The 27194-nt window shown below is 37.5% G+C and overlaps 1 protein-coding gene across 22 annotated transcripts in view; it reads right to left on the bottom strand.

The window, feature by feature from the left end:
* Adgrl3 (adhesion G protein-coupled receptor L3) overlaps nt 1-27194 on the bottom strand; it is a 780523-nt gene that overhangs the window by 249866 nt on the left and 503463 nt on the right. For all 22 annotated transcript variants that reach the window (XM_060380826.1, XM_060380806.1, XM_060380808.1 and 19 more), the window contains one exon: nt 4539-4619. In XM_060380826.1, coding sequence (XP_060236809.1) covers nt 4539-4619 — 81 coding nt within the window. The remainder of the gene's footprint in view (nt 1-4538; nt 4620-27194) is intronic.

The raw sequence follows: 27194 nt of genomic DNA, 5'->3' as shown, positions 1-27194 counted from the left end.
TTCATATTTGATAAAGACAAGCTTCCTAGAGTAATATTGTAAGTTACATTAACATATTTTAAATATTTTTATTTCTGTTATTATATGGTGAAAATCAGAAATTAATTACAGTTTTATTAAGAATATATTAAATTCCATAAAATAGAAAAACTAATATTTAAAAATAAATAAGTAGTTTCTGAGTCATTATAATGTATGGTAAATGGGGAAAATGATGCAGCAAGGGCAATAAAGAGAATGGATGAAGCAATCAGGCAGCTGAGTAAAGGGAACATCAATCGATAGTTTTCCTATTTTCAATGTACATCAAACTGCAACTGAGCATAGGAAAAGAAAAAGCTAATTGGTTAGCTCCTCTTAGTTTACCTATAGTTCAATATGAATCGCTACCTAACCTCACAAAAGTATTGTAAATAGAATTCCACATATTTGAAAATCCTAATGTGCCATCTAGGGTCCAATAAAAATCTACAACATGCAAGAGAAAATCTCTCCTCTTCTCCTCTCCCTTCTCCTTCTCACTAATAAAAGGACATGAATGTAGAGAGAGATGCATAGTTTGCAAGTATAATTTGATGACACTTAAAATCAGTATTAGTACACAGTCTATTTAAAAATAGTCGGTAAATATAACACTCGATAGCTAAATTAAAATACTTTAAAGTAGCTGGGCACAGTGGCACATGGCTGTAAGCCCGGCCCTGAGGGAGGCAGAGGAAGAAAGACATCTGTGAGTTCAAGGCCAGTCTAGTCTACAAAGTAGATCCAGGACAGCCAGGGCTACACAGAGAAACTCTGCCTCAAAACCTGACCCCTACCCCCACCCCAAGAAAAAAGCCACCAAAAAACAACCACAAAATGAAGCTGGAAACTACTGACACTGTTAAGCCACCTCAGTGTCGTTTTTACTATCCCCCTTTGAATGAAATGATGGTCTTTGAAAATGTTTGAAATTTTTTACGTAATTAGATTTTGATAACTTCTCATAGTCCTATCTAATTAAACAGCCTCTTAAATTCTTGGTGTGACATGTATGTATGCAGGTGAGTGTGGGCAGGCATTCGTGCAGTGCATCCGTGCATGGAGGTCTGAGGTAGATGTTGGAGGTCTTTCTCAATCCCACTCTGTCTTCTTCACTGAAGCAGGGTCTCTGAACCGAATCCAGAGCCCACCATCTGGTTTGTCTGACTACACAGGTTGCTCTGTAGCGCTGCCATCACTGTCTGTCTAGCAATGGAATTACCAGCAAATCACCAAGTCTCTCCGGCTTTTATATAGGTTCTGGAGATTGGAGTCATCTTTCCAGTTGTGGGACAGGCGCTTTAAGCACTGAGTCATCTCTGCAGCCCCTGAATGGTCTTTCTTAGTAAAACAAACAAAAGGTTGATTTACATGAGTTAGTGATTATAAATGTGTAGGGTTGAACATCTGTGGTTCATTTCCTGTTGAGGATGGTCTGAGCATGGGGAGCCCTGGAAACAGACATCCTACGTATGAGGGCATCTCCCATCCATGCTGCATGTCTACTGATGCCATCTTTATTGGGTCCTCTTTAGACAGTCACATTGAAGAGAATTCATGGCTTAGCTACATTGACTTTAAATTTTTTTAAGCTGTACAAAAATAAAAATCTCTATACAGTCTGAGGCATCACTGACTGTGATTGTTTATTCTTTATCAGGTGAAAACCCCCATCAGCATGAAGGAGATGCGATCTGAAATCCAGGTTCTTAACACTGGCTACCTAACTTTCTGTGACTTTCTCAAGATATGGTATGAGGCAGGTACTTAACAGGTATTGTTTCATTCCAATAAGCCTGCCAGACTGGTCTGGTATTGTTTTGGTTGGGACAGATGGCAGATAAACCTCCTTCGAAACCCTATTCTTTTCCCATACACCATTGCAATGAACTCAAATAGCAGTACCAGCCAAATGCCAGACTCTGGACCATTCCATAGTTCTCACAAACACATTAAATTCCACCTTCAAGTCTGTGACTTTGTTAAAGACACTCAAAACAAAAGGGACCTAAAGTTTCCAAATCAGACATTTCAGAGCCATTCTGAATTGATTTTATTTATCCGTGACTTTAAAATGTCTTAAACTCCTCTTCTTCATGTATCCAGGTTTCCTTGAACTATGGCTCTTCCTTGACAAGAAACAATTGACTTCTGCTCTACGAGGTCTGAGGCTGGCTACGTGACTTGCGGTGACAAACTCGACATTAGCAAGCACGACTCAAGCAGAGGCTCGCCCTCATGCTAGCCTTCCTATTACGGGGACCCTCTTCTGCCAAGACAGTGTAGGTAGTGGAACAGATTGAAGATCAGCAGCAGAGGCATGAGGTCACTACCCTATACGACAGCAAGACAATTGCCAAAAATATGTGACCTATTCCTTTAAAAACAAAAACAAAAACAAAACAGCCAGACTAAGCATCTAGCTACATCAGCACAGAGTCATTTCAACCAGCTCTCAGCATGACACTATGTTTGCTGTGTAGATTTATTAAATTTTGGAGTAGATGCTTTTTCCACTCCAGCCATAACTTCTACATACTCACTCTCAAATTATACTGAGGTCACATCTAAAAAATGAGATTATGAGAAAATACTCACTCATGTAACTAGTCTTTCATCCTTGGTAAGAACAATATTCTAATAATTAGCATGTATAAGTCAATGTAACAATTCACATTCTCTGTGAGGGATTCTGTTGTTACCAGCAGGTATATCAGTCTCTTTGTGTTGCCAATATTTGGTATTGGATAATTTTAAAAGAAGATGAACATATATTTCCACAGTTTTGCAAGGTCCAAAATCTAAGAGCAAGGGGCAGTCAGACGGAGTGTTGGGTGGGAGAAGGCTCTTTTCCGGATCTAAGACCTTTATGTGGCAGGGTAGGAGTACAACAAAGCATCTGACTAGTCTCCTCTCCTTTTAGTCTGGCATCAATGCATCCAGGAGGGTAGAGGGTAGAGGCCCTATCCTGCACCTGTTGCCTTGAAAGCTAAACTTCAACATAAAACCTGAGAAGGATACAAACACTCAAGCTACATTAGCAGTCAATCTAATGAACACAGTCACCACAGAGGCACTTCTGCCCCATCCCTATGCTATACAGTGAGATATCACACCTCCAATGATATTTTTAGATCCCTCTGTCACTGCTCACAGAATTCCAGTTAAGTGTCCCATCATCGTTCACCTCAGCTATGGGAGTCGCCTTTCCTTCTCAACCTCTTTATTTTTGTTCTTAAAGAAGAACAAATTTTGTTCTTAAGGAAGAACAAAAATAAACTCGCGCTTTCTCTGTTGGTTCATTGTGTATTCTCTCCATGGGATTCCCTTATGTTCCCTGTATCCCTTTCTCTTGTAAAACAGAAAAAAAAAAATTTCAGCAGTGTTTACTCTATCACTTTTCTCTGTTGGTCATTTGGACAGAAATCACTGGAGGACTTTCTACTACACACCCAGCTCAGACCAGTGGCTGGGAAAAAGTAAATCCCAGGAGCAAACAGATAAGGGAGGGAAGCATGCACACTCACCAACAAAATACAATGTCTTAGGGGAAATAACCAAGGGAGGCACTGAGCCTACAAGGCCTCTTTGAAAGCCAAGGAACACTGCCAGACAGGTGGGAGAGCTAGGTCTTCTAATCCATTGGAACCTTACAGGATACACAAGAGATAAGAGACTTCTGCCAGAAGGAATTGCTCAAGCAGAAGGCATGCTCATAAAACTTACTCCTGCTGACATTTGTCAAACCACTGATGGTTTTGTTGGAAATTATGCCATATTCTAAAACCAAAAGATTAACTTTCTTATGGTTGTTAGTTGTAAACTTGGAAGGCATGACTGTGGGACATTACATTTGAACACTATGAAACATTTTGTAGGTTAGGGATTGGAATTTCTTTACAAATTTTCTAAATGACTTCTATGTTTACATTTTTGAGTAACTAATTACCTTCTAATTTTTACTGTGTATGAGAAAAAAATTATTTTCAAATGGATTTTGTTGCTAGCCATGTAAAATTATATTAATTTGTATGATTTTACAAATAAAAAATAATATTGACATTACAAAGACTTAAAATTATTCATAAAATACTAATTTCCAAGAAAAATTCTTTCACTACGACTTTGATTATGACATCACAAATAAGCATCCTATTCTAAAAAAAAAAATTAAGTAACAGAAAAATAGATCTGAGCAATAGTCTTGTGAACTGTTACTCTAAACAGGGATTCAAAGAGTTGTCTATTTAGATGCCTCAGGATACCTAGGTTTTGAGTCAATGGATTCATCTGTTTCTTGGAACATTATTTCATGTTTCTGTTTACAGGTAAACTTTTCTGACCCATTATTCACATTATTTACTTTTCTTTATTTACTTTTCATTATTCACTTTTCTTCTTCATTTGGAAACCGGCACTGCACTGCAGATGCATATTACAATCACACCTAGTTTCATTAATTACACTTGCTCAGCGCCGAACACTGCTCCTTTTTTCCTTAGATCAAGAAAACTCACCTCTAACAGGGGGTCTTTCTAGGTCAGAGTCAAGGTGAATTGGTGGAGAGATGTAGGAAACCTGTCCATGATGCACTGGACCTGTGAACACAGAAGAAAATGTAAGACATCATAGGGACCGTGAAATGGCTCTGTGGGTAAAAATATCTGCTACCAAGTCAGGCCGCTGTGCCAATATGGTGGTAGGAGAGGAATGACTCCTACAAGCTATACTCAACCTCTAATCGAATACACATGGACTGAGTGTTCACACACACATACAACACACACACACACACACACACACACACACAACAAATAAACAGTGTATTTTACTTTAAAATTTTTACCGTGTTCTAACATTTTTATTCCACACAGAAAAAAATAGACAGTGCACATTATAAAACAATCTTCTTGAGCATAAACCAAAACACCAGCCAATTAGTTGATATTTCTTTCTACCCAAGATAGATTTTTCTTTTAAATGATTTATATAATTATTTAGGAGTTGCCCTTCCTTCTTTCTTTTCTACCTTCCTTCTTTCCTTTCTACCTTCCTTCCTTCTTTCCTTTCTACCTTCCTTCCTTCTTTCCTTTCTTTATAAGCTCTTGTGGGGCCCAGGCTGACTTTAAACTTACAATGTAGTGAAAATTAACTCGCTTATATTTCCCAAGTCCTGGAACTACAAATGTGTGTGTGCCTGCGTGTGTGTATTCCCTTCAATGGTATTATAAATATTATGGAGTGGTAAACTGAGTTTTAAGAAAAATTAAAAAAAAAACCCTCAGAAACATAAATATATCATCTGATTATTGTAAAGTTATTTAGAATTCAGCACGCTGTCTTCTGGCTGCAGTGTTGTCGGCACTGCCAGCTGTATTTATTTCACTGCCCATAAGTGCTAAACAATTTTCAGACTGGCTTTTGATGGACAGGTAGTAACTGGATGGCTGAGATGCTGAAACCCTAACAAGCATATTTTTCCTTAAGGCATTTCTTCCACAGTTTGAATACAAAACCATTCTAACCTACTTGTAATTTGATGGAAAAGAAAGAACTAGACAAAATTCAAGCATCCCGTAGATGGGTTCATTTTTTATTCTAAGGGAGAATTCTAACCCTTCACATATTTCTTTGTAATATATTTTGTCTCATAAATAAAAAAATACTAATGTTGATTTGAAAAATAAAAGGATCAGTTTCACAAAGTTCACTTTTTTGCCTAGCCTTGTCAAGACAGTGCAATTATGTCCTCCCCTCCCCAACAACAAACATGAAAAAGAAGAAAGACTGATGTGAATTAAAAGAAAAAAATTCTAACATTCAGAGTAGCTATCATTTGTGCTGATGATATAGCAAGCAATTAGGATTCTGAAGCAAGAAAGAGTAATTACTAAGTCATTTCATTTTCTGAAGCTGCTTCATACAAAGAAGACTTGGGCAGAAGCGGAGAAGCCTCCGCTTTCTCTCTGCATGGGAATATGTACTTATACTTCACACATTTACTATTGCAATTTCAGGGCTGTTAATCTCTTTTCCTAAACAAGGAAAGTTAATGATACATAGATTATGATAACAGTTAGAGTAACCTTGCCGTTTCAAGTAATATTCAACTTGTAATAAACACCGTTGATTCCTCTTACGAGGCACATTCCAAATAATTAATATGGCTCCCTGTTGATAAGAGCTGCTGCTGCTCGCAGCGTCTTCCCCTCTAACAGTAGAGATGGCAGAGCTGATATAATATACACAGCCCCTCAGAATGGTAACTAAGAATATTGCACGTCCACTGGCCATGTTTCAGTGGAATACTTCAAGCTCAAGTATAAAAGGAATAGGTTAGTAGTTTTGCACAGTTACCAGTCCGTGCTTAATACTGTTTATTAAAAAGTACAGATCAGCTTACCTATAAAACTACATTTGGTATTGGACCATAGCTTTTTACCATATATGATAATAGCTACCAGACATCTACAACTGTAAAACTGCCACCATGAGGTCTATGTGCATCATGAGTGGGTACCTATGAAGCAAAGAAACAAACATGAAGAAACAGACAACTCTGTCAAGCACTTGCAAGGCTGGGAATGTTTTGATCAAAATGTGGTTTTAATTTATCAAAGTATTTTTTTCCTCAAAGAGAGTCTCAGTATACTAAATCCTTGGAAAACGTGAACAGATTTTACAGAGAAATATAGAACTGTTATAACTGTTGTTATATTCAGTTTGCAGAAAACAGGCAGTTCATAATTTTTTTTTTTTCTCTTCAGGGCCCACAAGCATAGAGAATAGAGAGATTACACTATGGGTACCAAGACAAGGGCTATGGAAGCGGCTTTATCATCATGTTATTTCTCTATCCTGAGAAAAATCTAGTAAATTGCAAGATGGAGTATCTCAGAAAAAACTATACTGGCTGGAAATGAGAATCACAGAAAGGGGGAAAAACAATGAATTCTTGCCTTGCCAATGGCGAGTTCTGACCTAGGGAACGGACACTAGAAATTATGAAGCTTGTTGCTGACTGCCTTGCTAGCATTGAACATATAATTTTAAATGATTTTTAATGCACATTACATCAGTGGTAGTCATATATTCATCTCTTCAAAGATACAGAAAAATATGATGTCTTTCTTACTGTGAGGCTGACTAAGATTATTCACCAGAGCATGGGGAGAACCACCTGCAGATTAAAATGTCACTCACAACTGACTCTGCAAAGGTCTGACATGAACTCAGTGTCTGGCTCTTTGCCCCCCACCGCGACAGGGAGGAGCCTTGCCAGGCCACAGAGGAGGACAATGCAGCCAGTCCTGATGAGTCCTGATAAGCTAGGGGGAGATGGAAGGGGAGGAGGACCTCCCCTATCATTGGACTTGGAGAGGGAAATGGGAGGACCTGAGGGAGCGAGGGTGGGATTGGGAGGGAATGAGGGAGGGGGCTACAGCTGGGATACAAAGTGAATAAATTGTAATTAATATAAAAAATAAAAATTTAAATAAATAAATAAATAAAGAAGCTAAAAAAAGAGAAAAAATAAAAAGAAATATTTCAATAGGGGCTGGAGAGATGGCCAATATTTAAGAGGACTGGCTGCTTCTCCAGAGTATCTGGGTTTGATTCTCAGCACCCCATCGTGGCTACCAATAGTTAGTAACTCCAGTTCCAGGGGATGTGACAATCTCTTCTTGTCCTCTAATCACTATATACATATAGTGCATAGACTTACATGAAACCAAGGCACCCACACACATAAAAAAATTTTTTTAAAAATCTCTAAAATATTTTTGAAAAAAGTAAAACTCAATAATTATTTTAAAATAAAGTTAAAACCATTAATAAGCTTCACAATAACTTTCCTTAGAATTTAAGAGAGATGATTTCCAATAAAATACGTGCTCAGCGCTGGGAAGGCTCTTGTTGATAGATAGTTTGGCCTATGGCACTTAAGGTCCTGCATTCAATTCCCAGAACTACCAAGAGATAACTATTCTTATCCCCTAAAATCAGCTAAAGAAAACCTTATCAAATTCAAACAAACAAACAAACAAAAACAACAACAAAACAAACCTTAGTAAAGACTTCTTATTTAAAAAGATTTGACAAGTCTTCTTAGATAAATACATCTGTTCTTTAATCATATATACCAAGGTGGCTCTCCCCATACTTTACCTTGAAGTCTTAAGGTACACACTCAAATGTGAGACATCTTCAAGTACTGCCACTCCTGCTATCCAAATCAAAGATACTTTTCTTCCATTATTCTTTTGAATTTTAGTTTGTTTCCCCTGAATTACGGGAAAAAAACTATTGAAATTTTGATTTAAATTATATTGAGTTAGAGAAGAAATATTAAAACTCTTCCACTGCATGTTTAAAAGATTACTACTTCATTATTGCATTATTACTGTTGTTGTTGTTTGAGCTTTTAAAAGATGAAGTCTCATGCAGACTGTACTACCTCAAATGCAAACTTTTTAAATGGTTCAGGATAATCTTGAACACTTGACTCTCCTTTTTGAAGCTGGGAAGCATGGAATATGCCCAACTGAGATTCTTCTTTATTTAAATAATATTTATTATATAGAATGAAGTTACTATTTCTAGAACATTAGAACATTTCATTAGGCATACCACTGAAATGTACTATTCTACTTCTTCCAGTCTAAGTAGAAGTTTGATGTTTTCTTTATAACTTTGTCTCTTTTATTTTTGTGAGGGACCTCAGGAGCTCTATTTTCTTGGTGCATAGAGTGGTAAGAGGATGCATTAATTAAATATATTTGTTATTGTTTGCTGATGACTAGTTTTTGCATTTAGGTGGGTGTGTGTGTGCTGCATGTGTGTGTTGTCTCCTAGGTGGTCAGCTGTGTCAAGATGAAGCAGAGTATGTCTTTTCCAATGACTGGTTTCAGAACCCATTGAAGTGGATAGGACATAAGCTTCTTTCTTTTAGAAGAAATGTGTGGCCACAGATGGAGCTGCTGACATGCTGGTGAAGAGTGGAAAGATTATGTGGTTTAAATCAGTGGTGAGAATGACAAACACGGTTTTCCTATGAATACGGGGTCTTGACCACAGCAGTGTGCACTGCTGTTGAGTGAGGGTTGTTCTTACAGACCAAGGAGAAGCTGCAAGATGGTGTGCAGGTCTGTTTGGGTTCCGTTGTGGATGCCAATCTGAATGTTCTTACTTGGTAGGGAGAGAGAGAGAGAAAGAGACAGATAGAGAGACAGAGAGACAGAGACTGATTTCTTGATTGACAGATACTAGTGTGCCTAGGTGGGTGGAGATCCAAAGAGCTGGCAGAACCTGAAAGCATTCAGTCTTTTTTTTTTTACACTTTACATTTTTATATATGTGTAAGCTTGCATTTTTAAAATTTTCATTTTATTTATATATTTATTTATTACAACTTACTCACTTTGTATCCCTGCTGTAGCCCCCTCCCTTGTCTTCTCTCTGTTCCACCCATCCTCCCTCTTTTCCTCCTATGCCCTTTCCCTAGTCCACTGATAGGGGAGGTCTTCCTCCCCTTCTGTCTGATCCTATCTTATCAGTTCTCATCAAGGCTGTCTTTACCATCTTCTTTGTGGCCTGGCAAGGCTGCACTTCCCCTGGGGGAGGTGATCAAAGAGCCAGCCACTGAGTTCATGTCAACGACACCCCTGTACCCTTTACTAGAGAACCCTCTTGGAAACTAAGCAGCCAACGGTCTTCCTTTCAACAGGGAGTCTAGGTCCTCTCCATGCATGGTCCATAGTTGGAGTAACTATCGGTCTCTGCAGGCCATCAGGTATTTTGGCTCTGGCAATACGATTAAAAAACGGGGTACAGAACTAAACGGAGAGTTCTCAACAGAAGAATATCGAATGGCAGAGAAACACTTAAGGAAATTCTCCACATCCTCAGTCATTTGGGAAATGCAAATCAAAACCACTCTGAGATTTCACCTTACACCCATCAGAATGGCTTAAGATCAAAAACCAAGGGATGATGCATGCTGGAGAGGATGTGGAGAAAGGGGAACCCTCCTCCCCCATTGCTGGTGGGAATGTAAACTTGTACAACCACTCCTTGAGTCCTGCAACAGCAAACTCCATCACATTAATTCAGAAAAATAGGAAGGACGCTGCAGACTATGCTAAACTTTTGGCCAAGAGAATGAAGTACGTGGGGTGGGGAACGACATAGCACAGATTTCCAAGAGACCTACACTGTCCTCAGTGTGAGCTTCCCCTTCGGAGTCCAGCCAAAAACAAATCTTCAGGAATATTAGCAACAACAACAAAGAAAGATCAGTTCTTGAAACAACAACAAGCAAATCAAACGGGGTCAGCATGTGCGTCCCTACAATGTGCAGTTTAGGCATGAGGATTGTATTAAGCTAAAGACAACTGAGAATAAAATCATGCAGAATAGTTCCTTGCTCATCTTCATATTTGTCTCAATGCAAAGTATGCATTTCCTTCTAGCATACCAGGGGAGGAGATAGGCCCTACCATGGAGTGTGACATGTCTGTAGCAAACAGCCAAAAGTTCAGCTAATTCTCCCATGCATGGCATCATCTGTTCCCCAAGGCAAATCATGTCTTAAAGCTCAAATTCTTGGTCCTTTGTTAAAGGAATAGATAAGCCTCTGAAATTAAATGCTATTTTACAAATATTTAAATATTAATAAAAACTTTGTGTTTTCTCTTTCTAATCTGTTTTCTGTTGGGTGACTTCTCAAATTCAAAGAAAGTAAGTCAAAAAAAAAAAAAAAGAAACGTTTTTCTTCCTAGCAAAGAAGATTGACAAGAACAGAATTAGAGATTAACTTCCAAATTAATTTTCATTCAAATATGTTTGAGGTCAAATAATACACTAGGATATATAGGCATATACATATATATGCTGTGATATAATTCAGGTACAATAAAATTCACTCAAGGTATAAAATTCAATGTTTTTAGGCAAATACATCAACAGAATTGCACAACACACCCCTATAATTAATTGTAGACAAAATATTCACCAAAGACAAACCCCAGTTTCATTAGCCCTCCTCCACATTTCCTCTTAATTTATCTCTGCTCTAGGCAATCACTCAACTAATTTCTTTCTCTATGTGTTTGCTTATTCTGGACTTTTCATATAAATGGAACTCATGTCCTACTTTGTTATCAGCTTTTGTCACTCAACATAAATTTTCAAAACTCATTTACGTTGTAGTACAAATCATTATCTCATTCCTTTTTCTTAACAAATAATTTTTCATTTAACAATCTTTCCATCTATTATTTATGTAACCTCTAAATGATGGGATGGGCACTTCGGATAATTTTCATACTCTGACTATCATGTAAAATGCTGTTGGGACTTTGCAAGTTGATCTTTTTCTGTGCATTTTTCTTGGATAGCCACCTGGGAGGCAGATTACTATATGTTATGGAAATTCCTGCCATACTCACATACTTTTGCAGAACTGCTAGATTGATATCAAAAGACACTATCATTTTGCTTTCTACAGCAAGGTGGCATTCATAACACCATGGGGCTCTTCCCGGGTTTGTTTCCTTTTAAGACAACAGAACAATATTCTAGGTTGTCCAGATGTTGAAATAATCCCAGTTAAGGCAGCTGAAATCTAGAAAATAAGCAGTCTCTCCAACGAAGTACCAGAAAACAAAACCGAGAATACGGGCCTAGGGTTGTGTAGTTCATCCATACTAAGAGGGTACAAGGTGAAGACACTCTTACAGAAAGGAGAGGGGGGTGGAATAAGAAAAAAGAGTGATTCGTGCTTTACAATAAAAATCTAAGATATTCTGTGCTGAGTATGTCAAAACGCAAAAACTTTTGAGTCTGGTCAATACAGCCCAAAGCTGTAGCGAAACCCTCAGGGTGCTGTGGATTCTGAAAAAGCACTATTTTTCTCTTTTCAATGTCTTTTCAACTTTCATTTAATTTCTATTCATTGAAGAACCCCATGCAATTTCTACTAGCGTTCAAATATAGAAAGGATTTGACCAGCTTTCTGTAGGGCAAAGGCTTTTTTTTTTCTCTCTCTCTCCTTCCCAATACCTTATGTGCACATCTGAGAGAAGAAAGACATTTTACAGAACCATAGAATTTGAGACAGAAAGATATTTAATAGCTTATAGCCCAAACCCACATTTTAGTATGAGAAGATTGACAGCTTGAGAAGCTGAAGAGTTTTTCAAATGGCAGGTCCTAGTGGCTGTTGTCGGTTTGATGTTAGAGACAGTGAGAAAGGATCTAGTAGGATTTTTACTCTGCTACCGGGGATGGCAGGCACATAAGGCACTGCTTCCAGGTGTGTGTAGCATGACCTTTCAAAAGTGTTGAGATGCTAAGAGGTTGAGAGCTGTTTGCCTATGGAAATATGTATTTGATTTCTTCAATTAGAGGCAGGTACATATAAGATCATATTTCTGGTCACAGGTTTCCTATGCTAGCATGCAAATTCTGCCACTCCCTAGCCACACAGGTCAACAAATAAGGCAGCAGATCCTCAATCTCCTCATTTGTATGATGGGTTTATAAAAGCACTGACCTCAGAGGTTATTCTGAACATTAAATGAATCTGTAAACACGAAGTTATTAGAACAGTGTTTGGTACAAAATTAAGTATTTAGCAATGTTTAGCTATTTTAATTACAGATTCATTCTTTCATTAATAATTCATCAGCCACAGGTACCTTTTAAAGTGTTTTGCATCTATCACACAATAAAGAAAGCACTAATTCATATCCTTAAGTAGATGGAGAAAAAGCAAGCAATAAACATAATTACATCAACTATATTATGGGTTCTAGAGGCTAAGGGCAACAGAAAAGGCTTAAAAATAAGTGCAGGGAGTTCAGGTGGGAGAGTCAGGCTTCAAGTTTTCACAGTAGGCTAGGAGAAGACCTAATCCTTGCATCCTCTGAAGCACTGGAGAGATGACTTTAATGGACAAATATGGAAAGATAAAAAGGGAGTGAGCAGGATGGGTGACAGGTAAATGCCCTTCCCTGAAAACCTACATCCATCCCGGAACCCAGATAAAGGTGCGAAGAGAGAACTCCTTTCCATTTTAAAATAGAGCTGTCCTCTGACTGCACATGTATACAGACAGTAATATTTAAAAAAAAAAATTAAAAGAAAATTCAAGGTTCACGTTCAATGTCATCAGTTAGCTTGTGTGTTGGAAACTGAACCCAGAGCCTGGACTGCTAACTGTGTTAACCACTTTTCATAGCTAAAACAAGCAACTGGGACGAGAGCATCGAGGAGGAAAAAAATGTTTATTTTCGCACCAAAATATCAGTCCATGCCACTTGGCCCCTTGCATTCGGGCCTGTTGCAAGGCTTCAGCTTATGGTAGGTGTTAGGAAATATATGAAATGCAGAGGAATATATGGTGCCTAGATATGTAAGAGAGATAAGAGGCAAAGGTACTCAGTGTTCTCGACTTCTCTGAGGGGCTCACAACCACTTCACTTTCTTCTACTGCACAACACATCATCAAGGTTCCACCAGCTCCTAGGAAACCCTCGAGTTGGTGAGTGACACTTTAAGCAGACAGGCTTATGTTATGGCATCACACGCAAAGGATAGGAACAGGAAGGGTTCTAGTACTTCGCACTAAGACCAGACTTCAGTCTGCTTTTAATGATTAAGGTTTAAGCCAGCAAATATGGAAAGGCTTTTTTCCTGTCTCACTTCAAGATGCATATACGCTGATAAAAATAATGCTGTCACCACTACTAAAAACAGTGATTAAAAACAGCGTACATAAAATATGGAAATAAATAATTTGGGAAAGCAACATAATGTTTGTTTGTTTGTTTGTTTGTTTTCCTAAAGTAAAACTATTATTTTACTACCACAAAGCACCCACTGGTTTCTCTGTTTATGCTACCTCTCAACTCAGTTTTTCTTCATTTTTTTTATACAGTGTTAAAACCAATTTTTATAGTTTGTCATCTAGGTAGATCATGTGCTTTTTTTTCTTTATTTAAAATTTTAATTTTTCAGTTGATCATTTTCATTAGTTCCCTCCAGAGATATAATATTTTCCCCTTAAAGGACAATAAAGTATGGTATATTCTGTTCCTAATGTGATATTATTATTTTGCCTTGAGAAATTTTAGCATTAGTATAAGTCACATTTCTTTGCTCTTCAACAAAGACTTCATGTAAGAATAAAAGATACTAGAACAAAAATTGTATTTAAGAATGGCATATGTAATTTTTCTTAAGTTCATGTTTGCAAACAACTCTGAAAGCAGCTTAACATTATCATTAAAAAGTTTGATTCTTGTTGAAAGTAATCTTTACTCCAGATAAAACTACTAAAGGTCAATGAGTTCTTTGTGCTTCTGAAAAATTTCTCATGCTCAGCATTATAACTTTTTATTTATTTAATTTATTATTTTATTTTATTCAACTCCAAGCATAGCTTCAGGCATCACTAAAATCAGCTTTCAGGAGACAAGGTTAGCATCAATCAAAAACAACTATTAAAAGATGTTTTTAAAGATGCCAACCTTCTGATTCTGATTTTTTTCAACTCATTAAAAAAACATATTTAATATTTTTATCAATATATATGAGGCTGTCCCTGTACCAGTTTACGTGTTCTATGTGTGTGCTCATGCTTGCAGAGTCCAGGGGACTTAAGATCTCCTAGAACTGGAGTTACAGGTAATTGGGAGGTTCCTGATGTAGGTGCTTGGAATCAAACCCATGTACTTGCAATAGCAGTAAGTGAACTTGATGGCTGATGGGTCTATCCAGTCCCTCCCTTCAACTTTTAATCAAACATATAATTGTGAATTTAGCCAAGTAGGAGGAAGCAGAGGAAGAACTACATTCTTGATTTACTCAGAGCATATGTCACCGACGGAGTACAAAGGTCACGGATAGATTTCTTCCTGGAGGACAGTACAGTCTTTCTGGACCCAGAAAGCACAGGTGGTATTATCTAAAGCAAAGGTGTGGAAACATTTCTTTGGCTCCAACTTTTATTATGCAGCCAGCACACTGGATTCAATACGAGCAAGACGACTCATCTCTCCACTGAGAGGCTGTGTCAAGATGCAACAATTCCTGGGAAATGTGAAGGGCACACGGGTAGAGAAAAAGCCGAAGCTCTCTCTAGCTCAGGAGACAGGAGGGAAGAGCAGAGGTCTGAGCCAAGGCCAGGGGCAGTATAGAGGAAGCTTGTAAATGACAATCACAGGGCTAGCCAGGACAAAAGCCAGGGAGCCTGTGTGGGGCAGTCATAAATAGATAATTGCCAAATAGTGAAACCTTCACGAATTCATTGAAAATGCAGCCAACAATGAATTCCTGACATCCAGCTTCCAGAATGGTCAATTCAAGGCCTTCAGTGGTTTATCTCCTGTGCTGGCTTGAATAATAATGGCCCTCTGAGGCTCATGTGTTTGAATGGTTAGTCATTAGGGAGTGGCACTGCTTAAGAATGATGAATAGATGTGGCCTTGTTGAAGAGGCGTGTCACTGAGGGTGGGCTTTGAGGTTTCAAAAATCTAAGCCAAGCCCACTGTTTCTGTCTCTTGTCCTGATGCCTGCACAGCCAGATGTACAACTCTCAGCTTTTCCTCTAGCACCATGTCTGCCTATACGGGCCATTCTCCCTACTACGATGATAACAGAATAAATTCTAAGTAAGCTGCAGGTAAATGCTTTCCTTTATCAGAGCTGCCTTGGTCGTGGTGCCTCTTCACAGCAATAGAACATTGAGTAAGACAGCTCCTTTTTAGACAGTACCTTTCCTACCAGAGAATATTTTGAAACAATTCCTAGACACCATAAATGATATCACCTTTTTTTTATCATTTGAATCTTTGTCAACCCTACATAGGAGTTCTTTTAATCTCCTACAATATCCTGCTGATACTGACACTTTTTAAAAAAACACACATTAAAATAAATTTAGTACAGAATTGTCAGCAAAATAAGAAAGTATCAACACTTGTGTGTCTTCTCCTTTACGAATCTTGTAACATATACTTTCCTATAGTTTTATTTCAGCGTGTTTGTGCATTTGTGAAGTTTTACTCATTACAAGGTATATCAGTAATAAATCAAATAATAAACCAATAATAAAACAAATAAAGGAATATTAAACAATGTAAATATTTTAAGTTATTTTGACAACCTAACTTTTATAGTGAGAAAATTGGGGCATGAAAAATTTGTGTGCCAGAATCTTTCTCTTTAGATTCTGCTAATGCCCTGCTTATGTGCTGTTGCATCCTAAAATACAGGGAAAATTGGCTGCTGATTCAAATTTTGTAATTTTCTTTTGCTAGGTAATAATCAAATACTACATTTAAAAGGATAGCAGTTATTTTTGCTTGTGGCTGTGACAATTAAGTGTATTTTATATTCTTGATTTTTGTTCAAGAATGAGTCATTTTCACATTGTAAGTTATCTGTGTAAATTGTATAATGTGGTTTTTATACTGATTTGAATCTGGACCTTATAATATTGAGCAAACTTGTACTTTGGCAATAATGATGAAAAAGAAAGGGATTACAAATGAGGTCTCATTATTTTTCCATTACCCTTTTGTTCATGTGGATACTTAATGCATGCTACCACGTTCTTAACAGAAGTACAGGAAGATATTACTGAAACCCCAATCCTTGAATCTCACAATCCAGGATGTATAAAATTATGGATTTTAGCTGAAAAGAGCATTTTCTAGAATAACGGAAGCCCAGTAAATACAAATCCCAGGAAGTATTCAATTAATGCTCTGCGCTATTTTTGTACACAAAATAACAAATTTCATAGTGACAAATGAGGAGTACATCGCAGGCAGGTGACGGGAGAAAGTTGGTAGAAGAACCATGAGGCCCGAGCTGTGACTGCCGCTCCAGGGTAAAGCCTGTTTGTCTTACTCCTAATATTCTTGCAGTATTTAGAAATTTAATCCATCACACTGTAGGGTACTTTTTATTCTTTTTCTTTGTAGTTTTTTTGTATGTGTATATTAGTGCATCTATCCAATGGTGAATATTTGGAGGTCAGAGGGTGAGTTGTGAGAATGAGTTCTCTCCTTTCATCGTGTGAGTTCTGGGGAATCAATTTCAGGTCATCTGACTTGGCAGCAGGCACTTTCACTTGCTGAACCATCTGACTGGCCCTTCATTTAATTTACTTATTTACTTAATTAAATTTTCTTGCTAGGGGTAAGATCCCGGATTGCATGCTAGGCAAGCACACGGTACTTCCCATGTAAGAGAAAGACTAAAAGAATGAAGAACTTTTCCTAAAACAAAACAAAAACAACATAAAGGTCGTAGTTTATAGACTTCTTCAATTTGTATTTAATTCAGTTCACCTATGAAAACTTAATTCTTATCAATATGCCAATACGCAGCCCAGGTATCAAATTTCAGGAACACATATAAGCAAAGCGGGTTTTATATTTACATTTGTTATAAAGATGTATATAATGTGGACACTGTTGTTAATGTGTTTTTCAGAAAACCTTTGTAAATGAAACAGGATAATAGCAAATATGTGACTATATGAACTTCTACTTACATATGAATTTACATATGCCTCTTAGCAACAAATTGTTAGCAATTATTTTAAGATTTCTTTTCTTTTATTTCCTGCGAGCTGAGGGCTGAACCCAGGACCTTGATGTTCTAGGTAAGTGCTCTACCACTGAGCTATAAATTCCTAACTCTATTTTAAAGTTTCTTAAATGAAGACTATGTGACATTGCTCGAATTTTAAACTCATAAACGTTAAGTTATTCTTTCACTTCTTTGACCCTGTCTACACAGGAATAGTGAAAAGGCCACATTAATAAACACTATACATAGTTACATTAGCTATGACTCTCCCTGGTAAGGTTTGAAAGCATATGTTAGAATTCACGTTTGATCCCTCTGACCTTAAAACTCACTGGAATACTTCAGACACTGAAAACTCAATGTGTGTATATATATACTGAGTCTGTGCATTATACAGCAGAGCCTGTCCATGGGACTCTTGAAATATTTCTTTACCAACTGAACTACAGAACAGTTTGATAAACACAGATTTTTTTTTTTTTTTCCTAAAAGGCTAGAGGTGTTAAATAGGTTGTAATTCTGTCATGGTAAGAAACTGAAAACCTTGCATAAATTGGCACTGTAGTTTTGTTATTCATCTCCATTTAATGGAACTGAAAATAATCAATGACATACACACACACACACACACACACACACATACAAAATGGAACTATGTGTTTAGGGGAAAGGGTCACAGTATTTGAAAGTGATAGCATTACTTCAAAGAAAACTACTTGCTTTCCGACTCACAGGAGCTAATAAGTGTGGAGAAAAGCACAGCTCAGAGTCCCAAAAGAGAGCTTTCTCCCTGGACAACCTGGCCATGGTGCTGGCCCACTGCTCTGCTTTAAAGGCTGTCCTAGCATACGGCAAAAGCACAGCATGCTACGTTGTATTTTCAGTCCTGCTGATCAGAAAAGACCTCAAAACACCAGCTCAAAATTTGAATAAGGAATCTGATTAGAGGCACCCAAAACAAGGATTGGTAATAGAGAGCAACAGAATGTTATCCCTTCCCCTCTTCACAAGCCCAGGGAAGTGTGCCCCCAAACTGCTCCCCCGGCCCCTGAAAACGGCAAGGAGCTGGCTAGGTTTAACTGAACAGACGCTACCGCTGAAGAACGATATACCGATCTCAAGTCAGAAACTATTTAAAATGGACTCCCCTTTCGTGGTGCCCGTCAAGCGCTACTCTACTCAGTATCAACCACTGAGCCTGCAGATTTTGGAGAAGACTCTCTGCAGAAATGGAAAAACAACTTTGGGTACTAGGATCATGTTAACTAAACGCGAAACAACTAAGTTCAGAGAAAAACGAACTTTTAAAATATATTGTCATGATTTCAGAGTTCAAAACAGTCACAAGTAAAGGAAAGAAAGAATTAAGAGATTTATCTTTTTGGTTTATTTTGATAAGAGTAAATACACATGCACATGTTAGTTTTAAACAAGAGACACAAGGAGATTTTACTCATCCTATATTCAGGCCAAAACCCCTCTTTCCTTTTTACCAATCCATTGGATCTGCGGCGATTAGTCAGGGTGACAAACCTCAGAACCTGACAGCATGTTACTTAACTGAGATCAATACATGTCAGCAGAGACTTCAATCCCAAAACTCAATACCAACTCGCCGTATTTGGGAACTTACAATAGCATGATCAGAATGACCCAAGCATAACACCACAACAGTCTAGAGAGAAATAAAAAAATATATAGGTATTTTTCTAGGATAGTAACAGTAAATTTTACAATCGTATTCTTTTCAAGGTCTTTTTAAAATATTGCCTAGAATGAGGTAGCATGTAGTGAAATTTTGACAACTCCCTTCTGCACAAGAAAAAAAGCTATAAGCTTGAAAATACGAACTTCGTGCAAATTGTTCATTTACGACAGACCTATCCTACTTCAGCTTTGGCAGTCTCAATCAAAGGAAAGAGGAAAACTCAGAACTTAGCTGTACACACACAGAATGGACAGGATCATTAGCACAATGTGGAGGCACAAGATCTTGATATTAGTTATCTCTAATAGTGAAAACTGCTGGAGTTTCATTATTTTATGACATATGTGATCTTCCATGATGTTTCCTGTCTTCATAGATGGATGCTTCTTTGTGTTTTTGAAAATGTTATGCAATTTTATTATCGGAATTGGAAACATGATTACATGTATTGTGTGGATTTAATTGCATCACAATAGTTTCGTTGCTCCTTCCTTTTTCTTTACTCCCTGTCCCCCACCATGCTGAGGGCCAACCCCAAAACCTTCTACATTTTAGGCAAACACTCTGCAACTGAGGTATATCCTTTGCCCTTGGTTCTCTTTTCTATGTGAGAAATAACACACTTCAGAGTACTTGTTATTAAAATTAAAACAGAGTTTATGAATAAGTGTGAGACACCACAGCAAAGAAATGAATGAATAGACCTTGCCTTTATTCAATAGAAGCAAGATTTAATGTTTTAAAAAGCCAGCGTTAGATATTTCAGTAAAGTACATCTGTGTTTGGTTCCCAATATCCACAGTGGTAAGCTCAAATCTTGTAACTCTGGCCACGTAGCACCTGAATCATCTCTTCAGGACTCCTCTGGGCATCAGCATACAACATAAAGTCACACATTCACGTAAACACACAGACAGACAGGCACACACACACACACACACACACACACACACACACAAAACTTAAAAAAAAATGAAAAGTCCAGATTCTGGCTACTACAAATAAAGCTGCTATGAACATAGTTGAGCAAATGTCCTTGTTGAATAGTGGACATCTTTTAGGTATATTCTCAGGAGTGGTATAGCTGGATCTTGAGGTAGTGCTATTCCCAATTTTCTGAGAAAGTGACAGATTGATTTCCAAAGTGTAAATCGAATTTCCTACCAGAAATGGAGGAAGTTTCCCCTTTTTCTACAACCTCTCCAGCATGTGTTGTCACTTGAGTTTTTTATCTTAGCCATTCTGATTTGTGTAAAGGAGTCTCAGAGTTATTTTGATTTGCATTTCCATGATGACTACAAACATTGAGCATTTTTTAAGTGATTCTCTGCCATTCAATATTCCTCTGTTGAGAATTATCTGTTTAGCTCTGTACCCCTTTTTTAAATCAGATTATTTGGTTTCTTAGGGTTTCACTTCTTCATATATTCTTCATATATTCTGGATATTAGCCCTCTGTCAGATACAGGGTTGGTAAAGATCTTTTTCCAGTCTCTAGGCTGTCATTTTGTTTTGTTGACAATGTCCTTTGCTTTACACAAGCTTTTCAGTTTCTTGGGGTCCCATTTACTAACTGAACATTTTAGAGCCTGAGCTGTTGTTCTGTTCAGGAAATTGTCTCCTGTGCCAATGAGTTCGAGGCTCTTCCCCACATTTTCTTCCAACAGATATAGTGTGTTTGGTTTTATGTTGAGATCTTTGATCCACTTGGACTTTAATTTTGTGCAGGGCGATAGGAAGGGATCTATTTGCATTTTTCTATATGTGGAGAGCCAATTAGACCAGCACCATTTGTTGAAGATGCAAGCAGCTTTATTCGTAATAGCCAGAATCTGGAAACAACCTAGATCTCCCTCAGTGGAGGAATGAATACAGAAATTGTGGTAATTTACACAATGGAATACTACTCAGCTATTAAAAACAAGGAAATCGTGAAATATGCAAGCAAATGGATGGAACTAGAAAGATCATCCTGAGTAAGGTAAATCAGAAACAGAAAGACAGGCATGGTTTACACTCACTTATAAGTGGATATTAGCCATATAATACAAGATAGACATCTACAGACCTAAAGAAGCTAAACACTAAGGAGGATCCTAGGGAGGATGCTTAAATCTCATTCAGAATGGCAAACAGAATAGACACTAGAACCGGTAGAAGAGAGGAAACAAGATGGGAGCCTATTATAGAGGGTCTTCTGAAAGGTTCCACCTAACAAGGGATGGAAGCAGATGCTGAGACTTACAGCCAAACTTTGGGCAGAGTGTAGAGAGTCATATGGAAGAAGAGGGAGTAGGGATAGAGGGACGTGGAAGGGACAGGAGCCCACAAGGAGACCAGCAAGCCAAAGGATCTGAGCCAAGGGGGTCCTGCAGAGACTGATGCACCAAGTGAGGACCATGTACGAAGATGACCTAGCTCAGATGTAGCCAATTGTCAGCTCAGTCTCTATGTACATTTCTGAGTGAGGGGAGCAGGGGCTGCTTCCATCGTGAAATCAGTTGCCTGCTCTCTGAACACTTGCCCCTGACGATGCAGCCTTCCCAGGCCGTGGAGGAAGAGGATCCAGGCAGTGCTTATGAGACTTAACAAGCTACGGGCAGATAGCAATGGTGGAGAGCTTCTCCTTTCAGTAGACTAGGGGAAGGGGATGAGGGAAAGAAGAAGGGAGGGTGGGAATGGGAGGAGCTGAGGGAGGGAGCGTCAGTCAGGATATATAATGAATAAATTGTGGAAAAATAAAAATGTTTTAAAAACTGAAAAATCTACAAATGAAAGAAATATTAACTAAGTAACACATACCATGTGATGTTCATTAAAATAAATAATATCTAGAAAGGGGTAGGAAAACATCTAGAGAAGACAATGTGGAACTGACAGTTGAGAGTCCCAATGTTAGCAAAAAAAATGGCTTTCCTTTCTATAAAATCACCTGTTTACACATTTAAACACACACAGAGAAAAAAAATCAGTAAAATAAAATCAATTTCAAATAACTTGTTCTATAATTAAATTATTTAATACTTATCAAATATTATTTAATATTTACCAAATGCATACTTTGATAAGGACTGTGCATAATTTCTGTAGTTTTGTTTAACGAACTCTTTAAAGATTTTCATTGAGAGTAGTGAAGAGAAATGGGAATGTAAAGGAGAAAATTCATTATATTATAGTCTCATTCTTTCATTTAAAGCAGCAAGTAAGCCACACGTACTACTTCTGGAGGGATTTAAAATGGTAATTCTTACACATAAAAATGTTTTAAAAATCATATTTGACGAAACAAGAAATGACAAAACAAAAATATCTCCTAGAATATATTTGTAAAATTTATTGTTATAAACTTTGCCTTCATTGTTAATCTTGCTCCTTTTAAATAACTAGGAGAAAGGGGGAAATGCACCTTAGTGGTACAGGCTTGCCTAGGCTGTGTGGTGTTCTAAATTTGGACCCTAACACCACTAATGAATTAATTAACAGTTTAAAAGAGGTTGTAGCTGTATATCTCATTTGAGAGCATTAGCCTTGTATGCAGGAGGCCCTGGGTTTCATCCCAATTTCACTCTTTAGTACTGCCTAAGGTCTAATAGGTAAATCCATCTCCCAAATTTAGTTACTCAGTGGTTTATATTGCAGATTAGAGGTGTGGCCAGAATGTTCCTAGAGCCTGCTGTGGCTCACTGGGGAACAGGAACATTTCTTTACACAGTATATTCACAACAAAAAAAATTGGAAGCAATATACAGAATTCTGTCTTAAAGGAAGGGGGCTGCAGCAGGGATGCAAAGTGAATACATTGTAATAAATAAATATATAAATAAAATTAAATTTTAAATAAAGCAGCCACTGAAGAATAGCAGAATTTAGGTCTAGACTGGGGTAGCTTTGATATCATAATATAAATATTTTAATTGAGAAGCCAGCTCTGTTCTTTGGAACTCAAGTAGAGGTTAATTTCCTCACTTAAGTTCTGGTTAATTTGAGTTGGACTTTTCTCATAGTAAAACAAAAGCAATGTGACTCAGGATGTTTGCAAACATGTGCTTGTACGTCTAAGAAACCAGAGCATTATTCTCCTTTAAAAAAGTATGCAGACTGAAAGGAAATTATTCCAGCTCTTATTTTTGGACACTGAAAAGTCTACTGTCATGGTTTAAACATGATTATTCAGTCATATATATAGCTCAAGGAATGTAATTTGCTACACTGCTTTTGAATAAAAATACTTGGGGAAGTGCAATACACAAACCCTTTAAAGTTACTAATTACTGTTTCTGGTGGTTTATTTTATTTTATTTTTTAAATTATAGAAGAATTTAATGAGTAAGACGTATGAACACTGCAAATTACGTCTTTGGTCTTAAGAATCACACATAACTTAAGATTTGCAAAATATAAGCATTCACTACATTTACCCATTTTATTATTTCCTCTCTTGAGTTTAAAGCTATTGTGGTTTCTTTTTTTTATTCTTTATTAATTACACTTTATTCATTTTGTATCCCCCCTGTGGTTCCCTCTCTCCTACCATACCAATCCCTCCCTACCTCTACCCTCTGCATGCATGCCCCTCCCCAAGTCCACTGATAGAGGAGGTCTTCTTTTCCTTTCTTCTGATCCTAGTTAATTAGGTCTCATCAGGAGTGGCTGCATTGTCTTCTTCTGTGGCCTGGTTATGCAGGCCAATCAGTTCATGTAGAGACAGTCCCTGTTCCAATTACAATGGAACCCACTTGGATACTGAACTGCCATTGGCTACATCTGTGCAGGGGTCTTAGGTTATCTCCATGCATAGTCCTTGGTTAGAGTAATCAGTCTCAGGAAAGACCCCTGTGCTCAGATTTTTTGGTTCTGTTGCTCTCCTTGTGGAGTTCCTGTCCTCTTCAGATCTTACTGTTTCCCACTTCTTTTCTAAGATTCCCTGCACTCTGCCCAAAGGTTGCCCGTAAGTCTCAGCATCTGCATTGATAGTCTGCAGGGCAGAGCCTTTCAGAGGTCCTCTGTGTCAGGCTCCTGACTTGTTCCCTCTTTTCTCTTTCTTCTGATGTCCAGCCTCTTTGCCTTTCTGGATAGGAATTGAGCATTTTAGCAAGAGTCCTCCCTCTTGATTAGTTTCTTTAGGTGTACAGATTTTAGTAGGTTTATCCTAGAGCAATAAGACAGTTGAAGGAGATCAAGGGGATACAAATTGGAAAGGAAGAAATCAAAGTATCAGTATTTGCAGATGATATGATAGTATACCTGAGTGACACCAAAAATTCTACCAGGGAACTCCTACAGCTGACTAACACCTCAGCAAAGTGGCTGGATACAAAAAAAATCAGTAGCCCTCCTGTATACAAAAGACAAAAGGGCCAAGAAAGAAATTAGGGAAACAACACCCTTCACAATAGCCACAAAGGACATAAAGTACTTTGGTGTGAACCTAACCAAGCAAGTCAAAGACTTGTATGAAAAAAATTCCAGTCTCTAAAGAAAGAATTAGAAGAAGATATCAGAAGATGGAAAGATCTCTCGTGCTCATAGTTTGGCAGGATTAATATAGTAAAAATGGTCATCTTTTCAAAAGCAATCTACAGATTCAATGCAATTCCCATCAAATTACCAACACAATTCTTTACAGACCTTGACAGAAAAATTCTCACCTTCATATGGAACAACAAGAAACCCAAAATTGCTAAAACAATCCTCTACAGTAAAAGATCTTCAGGAGGTATCTCCATCCCTGATCTCAAGCTGTACTATAGAGCAACAATACTAAAAACTGCATGGTACTGGCATAGAAACAGACTGGTGGATCAATGGAATCGAATAGAAGACCCTGACATAAATCCACACACTTATGGACACCGGATTTTTGTCAAAGATGCCAAAACCATTCAATGGAAAAAAGACACCAGTTTCTGGTGGTTTAAATGAAAACTGTCCCCCACAGGTTCATCTATTTAACCGCCTAGCTGGCCTTGCTGTTGGGGAAGTTCTTGGAGCCTTCAGGAGGTGAAGGCTTACTGGCAGATGTACACATCACTGACCATGGCCTCTGGGATCCATAGGCTGATCCCAATTTCTGTTCTCTATCTTTCTGGATTCTAGTCTCCGGATGGAATATGATCAGTTTATTTTCTGCTCTTGTGACCATGCTTCTCCTAACTGCTGTCTTGCCTACTGCACCATGATAGACTGTATCCCTCTGAAATTCAGACAGCATAAATTATTAAAACTGACAACCTTTGGAGCAGTGTTCCAGTAAGTACTAGTGTTGACCTATTATCACATACTGTTTAGAGGGAGTTACAATATCTTCAGGAATCATAGTTGTATTTTTACATGTTGCCTTTTGTATTTAACTTATTTGGATTTGCAAAATCAATGTCAAGTTTTATATACAGTGAGAAACTATAATTTCAAAGAAGAAATGGTTTACTTCTACATTTTATTTTAATATACAACATCTTAACTTTCTTTTTATTTTTTATTTTTATTAATTACACTTTATTCACTTTGTATCCCCCATAAGGCCCTCCCTACTCCCCTTCCGATCCCACCCTCCCACACCCCTTAACTTTCTTGAGATGAATGTGAAATTCTATTTTTTAAAAAGGATGGCTGTAAGATAGTTAACTTTTAATTAAAAGGTACCCAGTGTTACAATCTGTATAATTTTCTTAGTATTATTCTTCTAAAATAATAACTACTATTATTAATATTGTTCAAGCACATGAGCAATCTCAGTGTACGAAATGCTACTGACTCACAGAAATACATAAAATAAATTTATGAAATAAATTTATTAAATATATTTATGAATACATTTATGAAAAATAAGCCTGTGATAGCTTTAATAAGGTAGTTTTATCAAGTTCCAATGACTAACTTGACTTCTAATGGTAAAGATGTTCACAGGTAGAGATTGGTCTAGAATAGCATGAGGTTTTACCCATAGGTGTAAAGAGAAAGAAGAAATACTGAATACTGGTCTGTTGAATTATCTGTCACTATACATTTTGGAGGCAGAAAATGAAGACCTCCTCAATTATCTTTTCAATCTGATCCACTTGCGCAGTTAATTGTGTAAGACAGCACACCTCTCTATGTAAAACAAGTCTGAAGAAGATCAGTGCTGAAACTGGAGTGAGGAATATATCTTGCCACAAAATTAGCCATCTGACTTGGCCAATAAAATAAAATAAAATAAAAATAAAACACTGAGCTTTCTTCCATAACAAATGATCTTAAAGTAAAAAATTAATTAATTATTTTTAGAACGGCTATGGTTTGAGTATGAAATTTATTCCGTAAACTAATATGCTTAAGACTCTTTTTCAACTTATCCTTCCATTTTATGAGTCTCTGAATACTACAAGACATTGTTCTAGCTGGGGGAAGCAAGTCACTGGAGGTTTGTTCTTGTGGGCAAATAATTTGTCTTCATCCCTTCTTTCGAACTCTTCCTGGCTGACATGAAGTGAACAGCCTCATCTATATATTCTTCCTGCCATGATGTTTTGTGCCACCTTAGACCTAAAGAAATGGAACCCCTGAGCATGGATGGAAAACTCCAAAACACAAAAAGAAACCCTGCCCCCAATGACACAACTTCTCTCAAACATCTGTCACAACAACAGAAAACTGATTAATGCAAATTATTTTGCCTTATTATACTGACAATATTAGTCACACAGGTGGATCATTTTCAGAACTTTACCATTATGCATCATAGCTGTCTTTTCTATGTGTCTAATATGACCATCTCATTACCGTCATGGAGTAGAAACAAATTTTAACCCTATAGTCATGACCATGAAATTAGGAGGGTGATAAAGTGATAGATATATGGTAATAGTAATGAGGCCAT

The sequence above is a fragment of the Meriones unguiculatus genome, chromosome 3 (assembly GCF_030254825.1).
Source record: "Meriones unguiculatus strain TT.TT164.6M chromosome 3, Bangor_MerUng_6.1, whole genome shotgun sequence".
NCBI classification, from domain to species: domain Eukaryota; kingdom Metazoa; phylum Chordata; class Mammalia; order Rodentia; family Muridae; genus Meriones; species Meriones unguiculatus.
The sequence above is the reverse complement of the archived record's forward strand: the minus strand, read 5'-3'. Positions and strand labels throughout refer to the sequence as shown.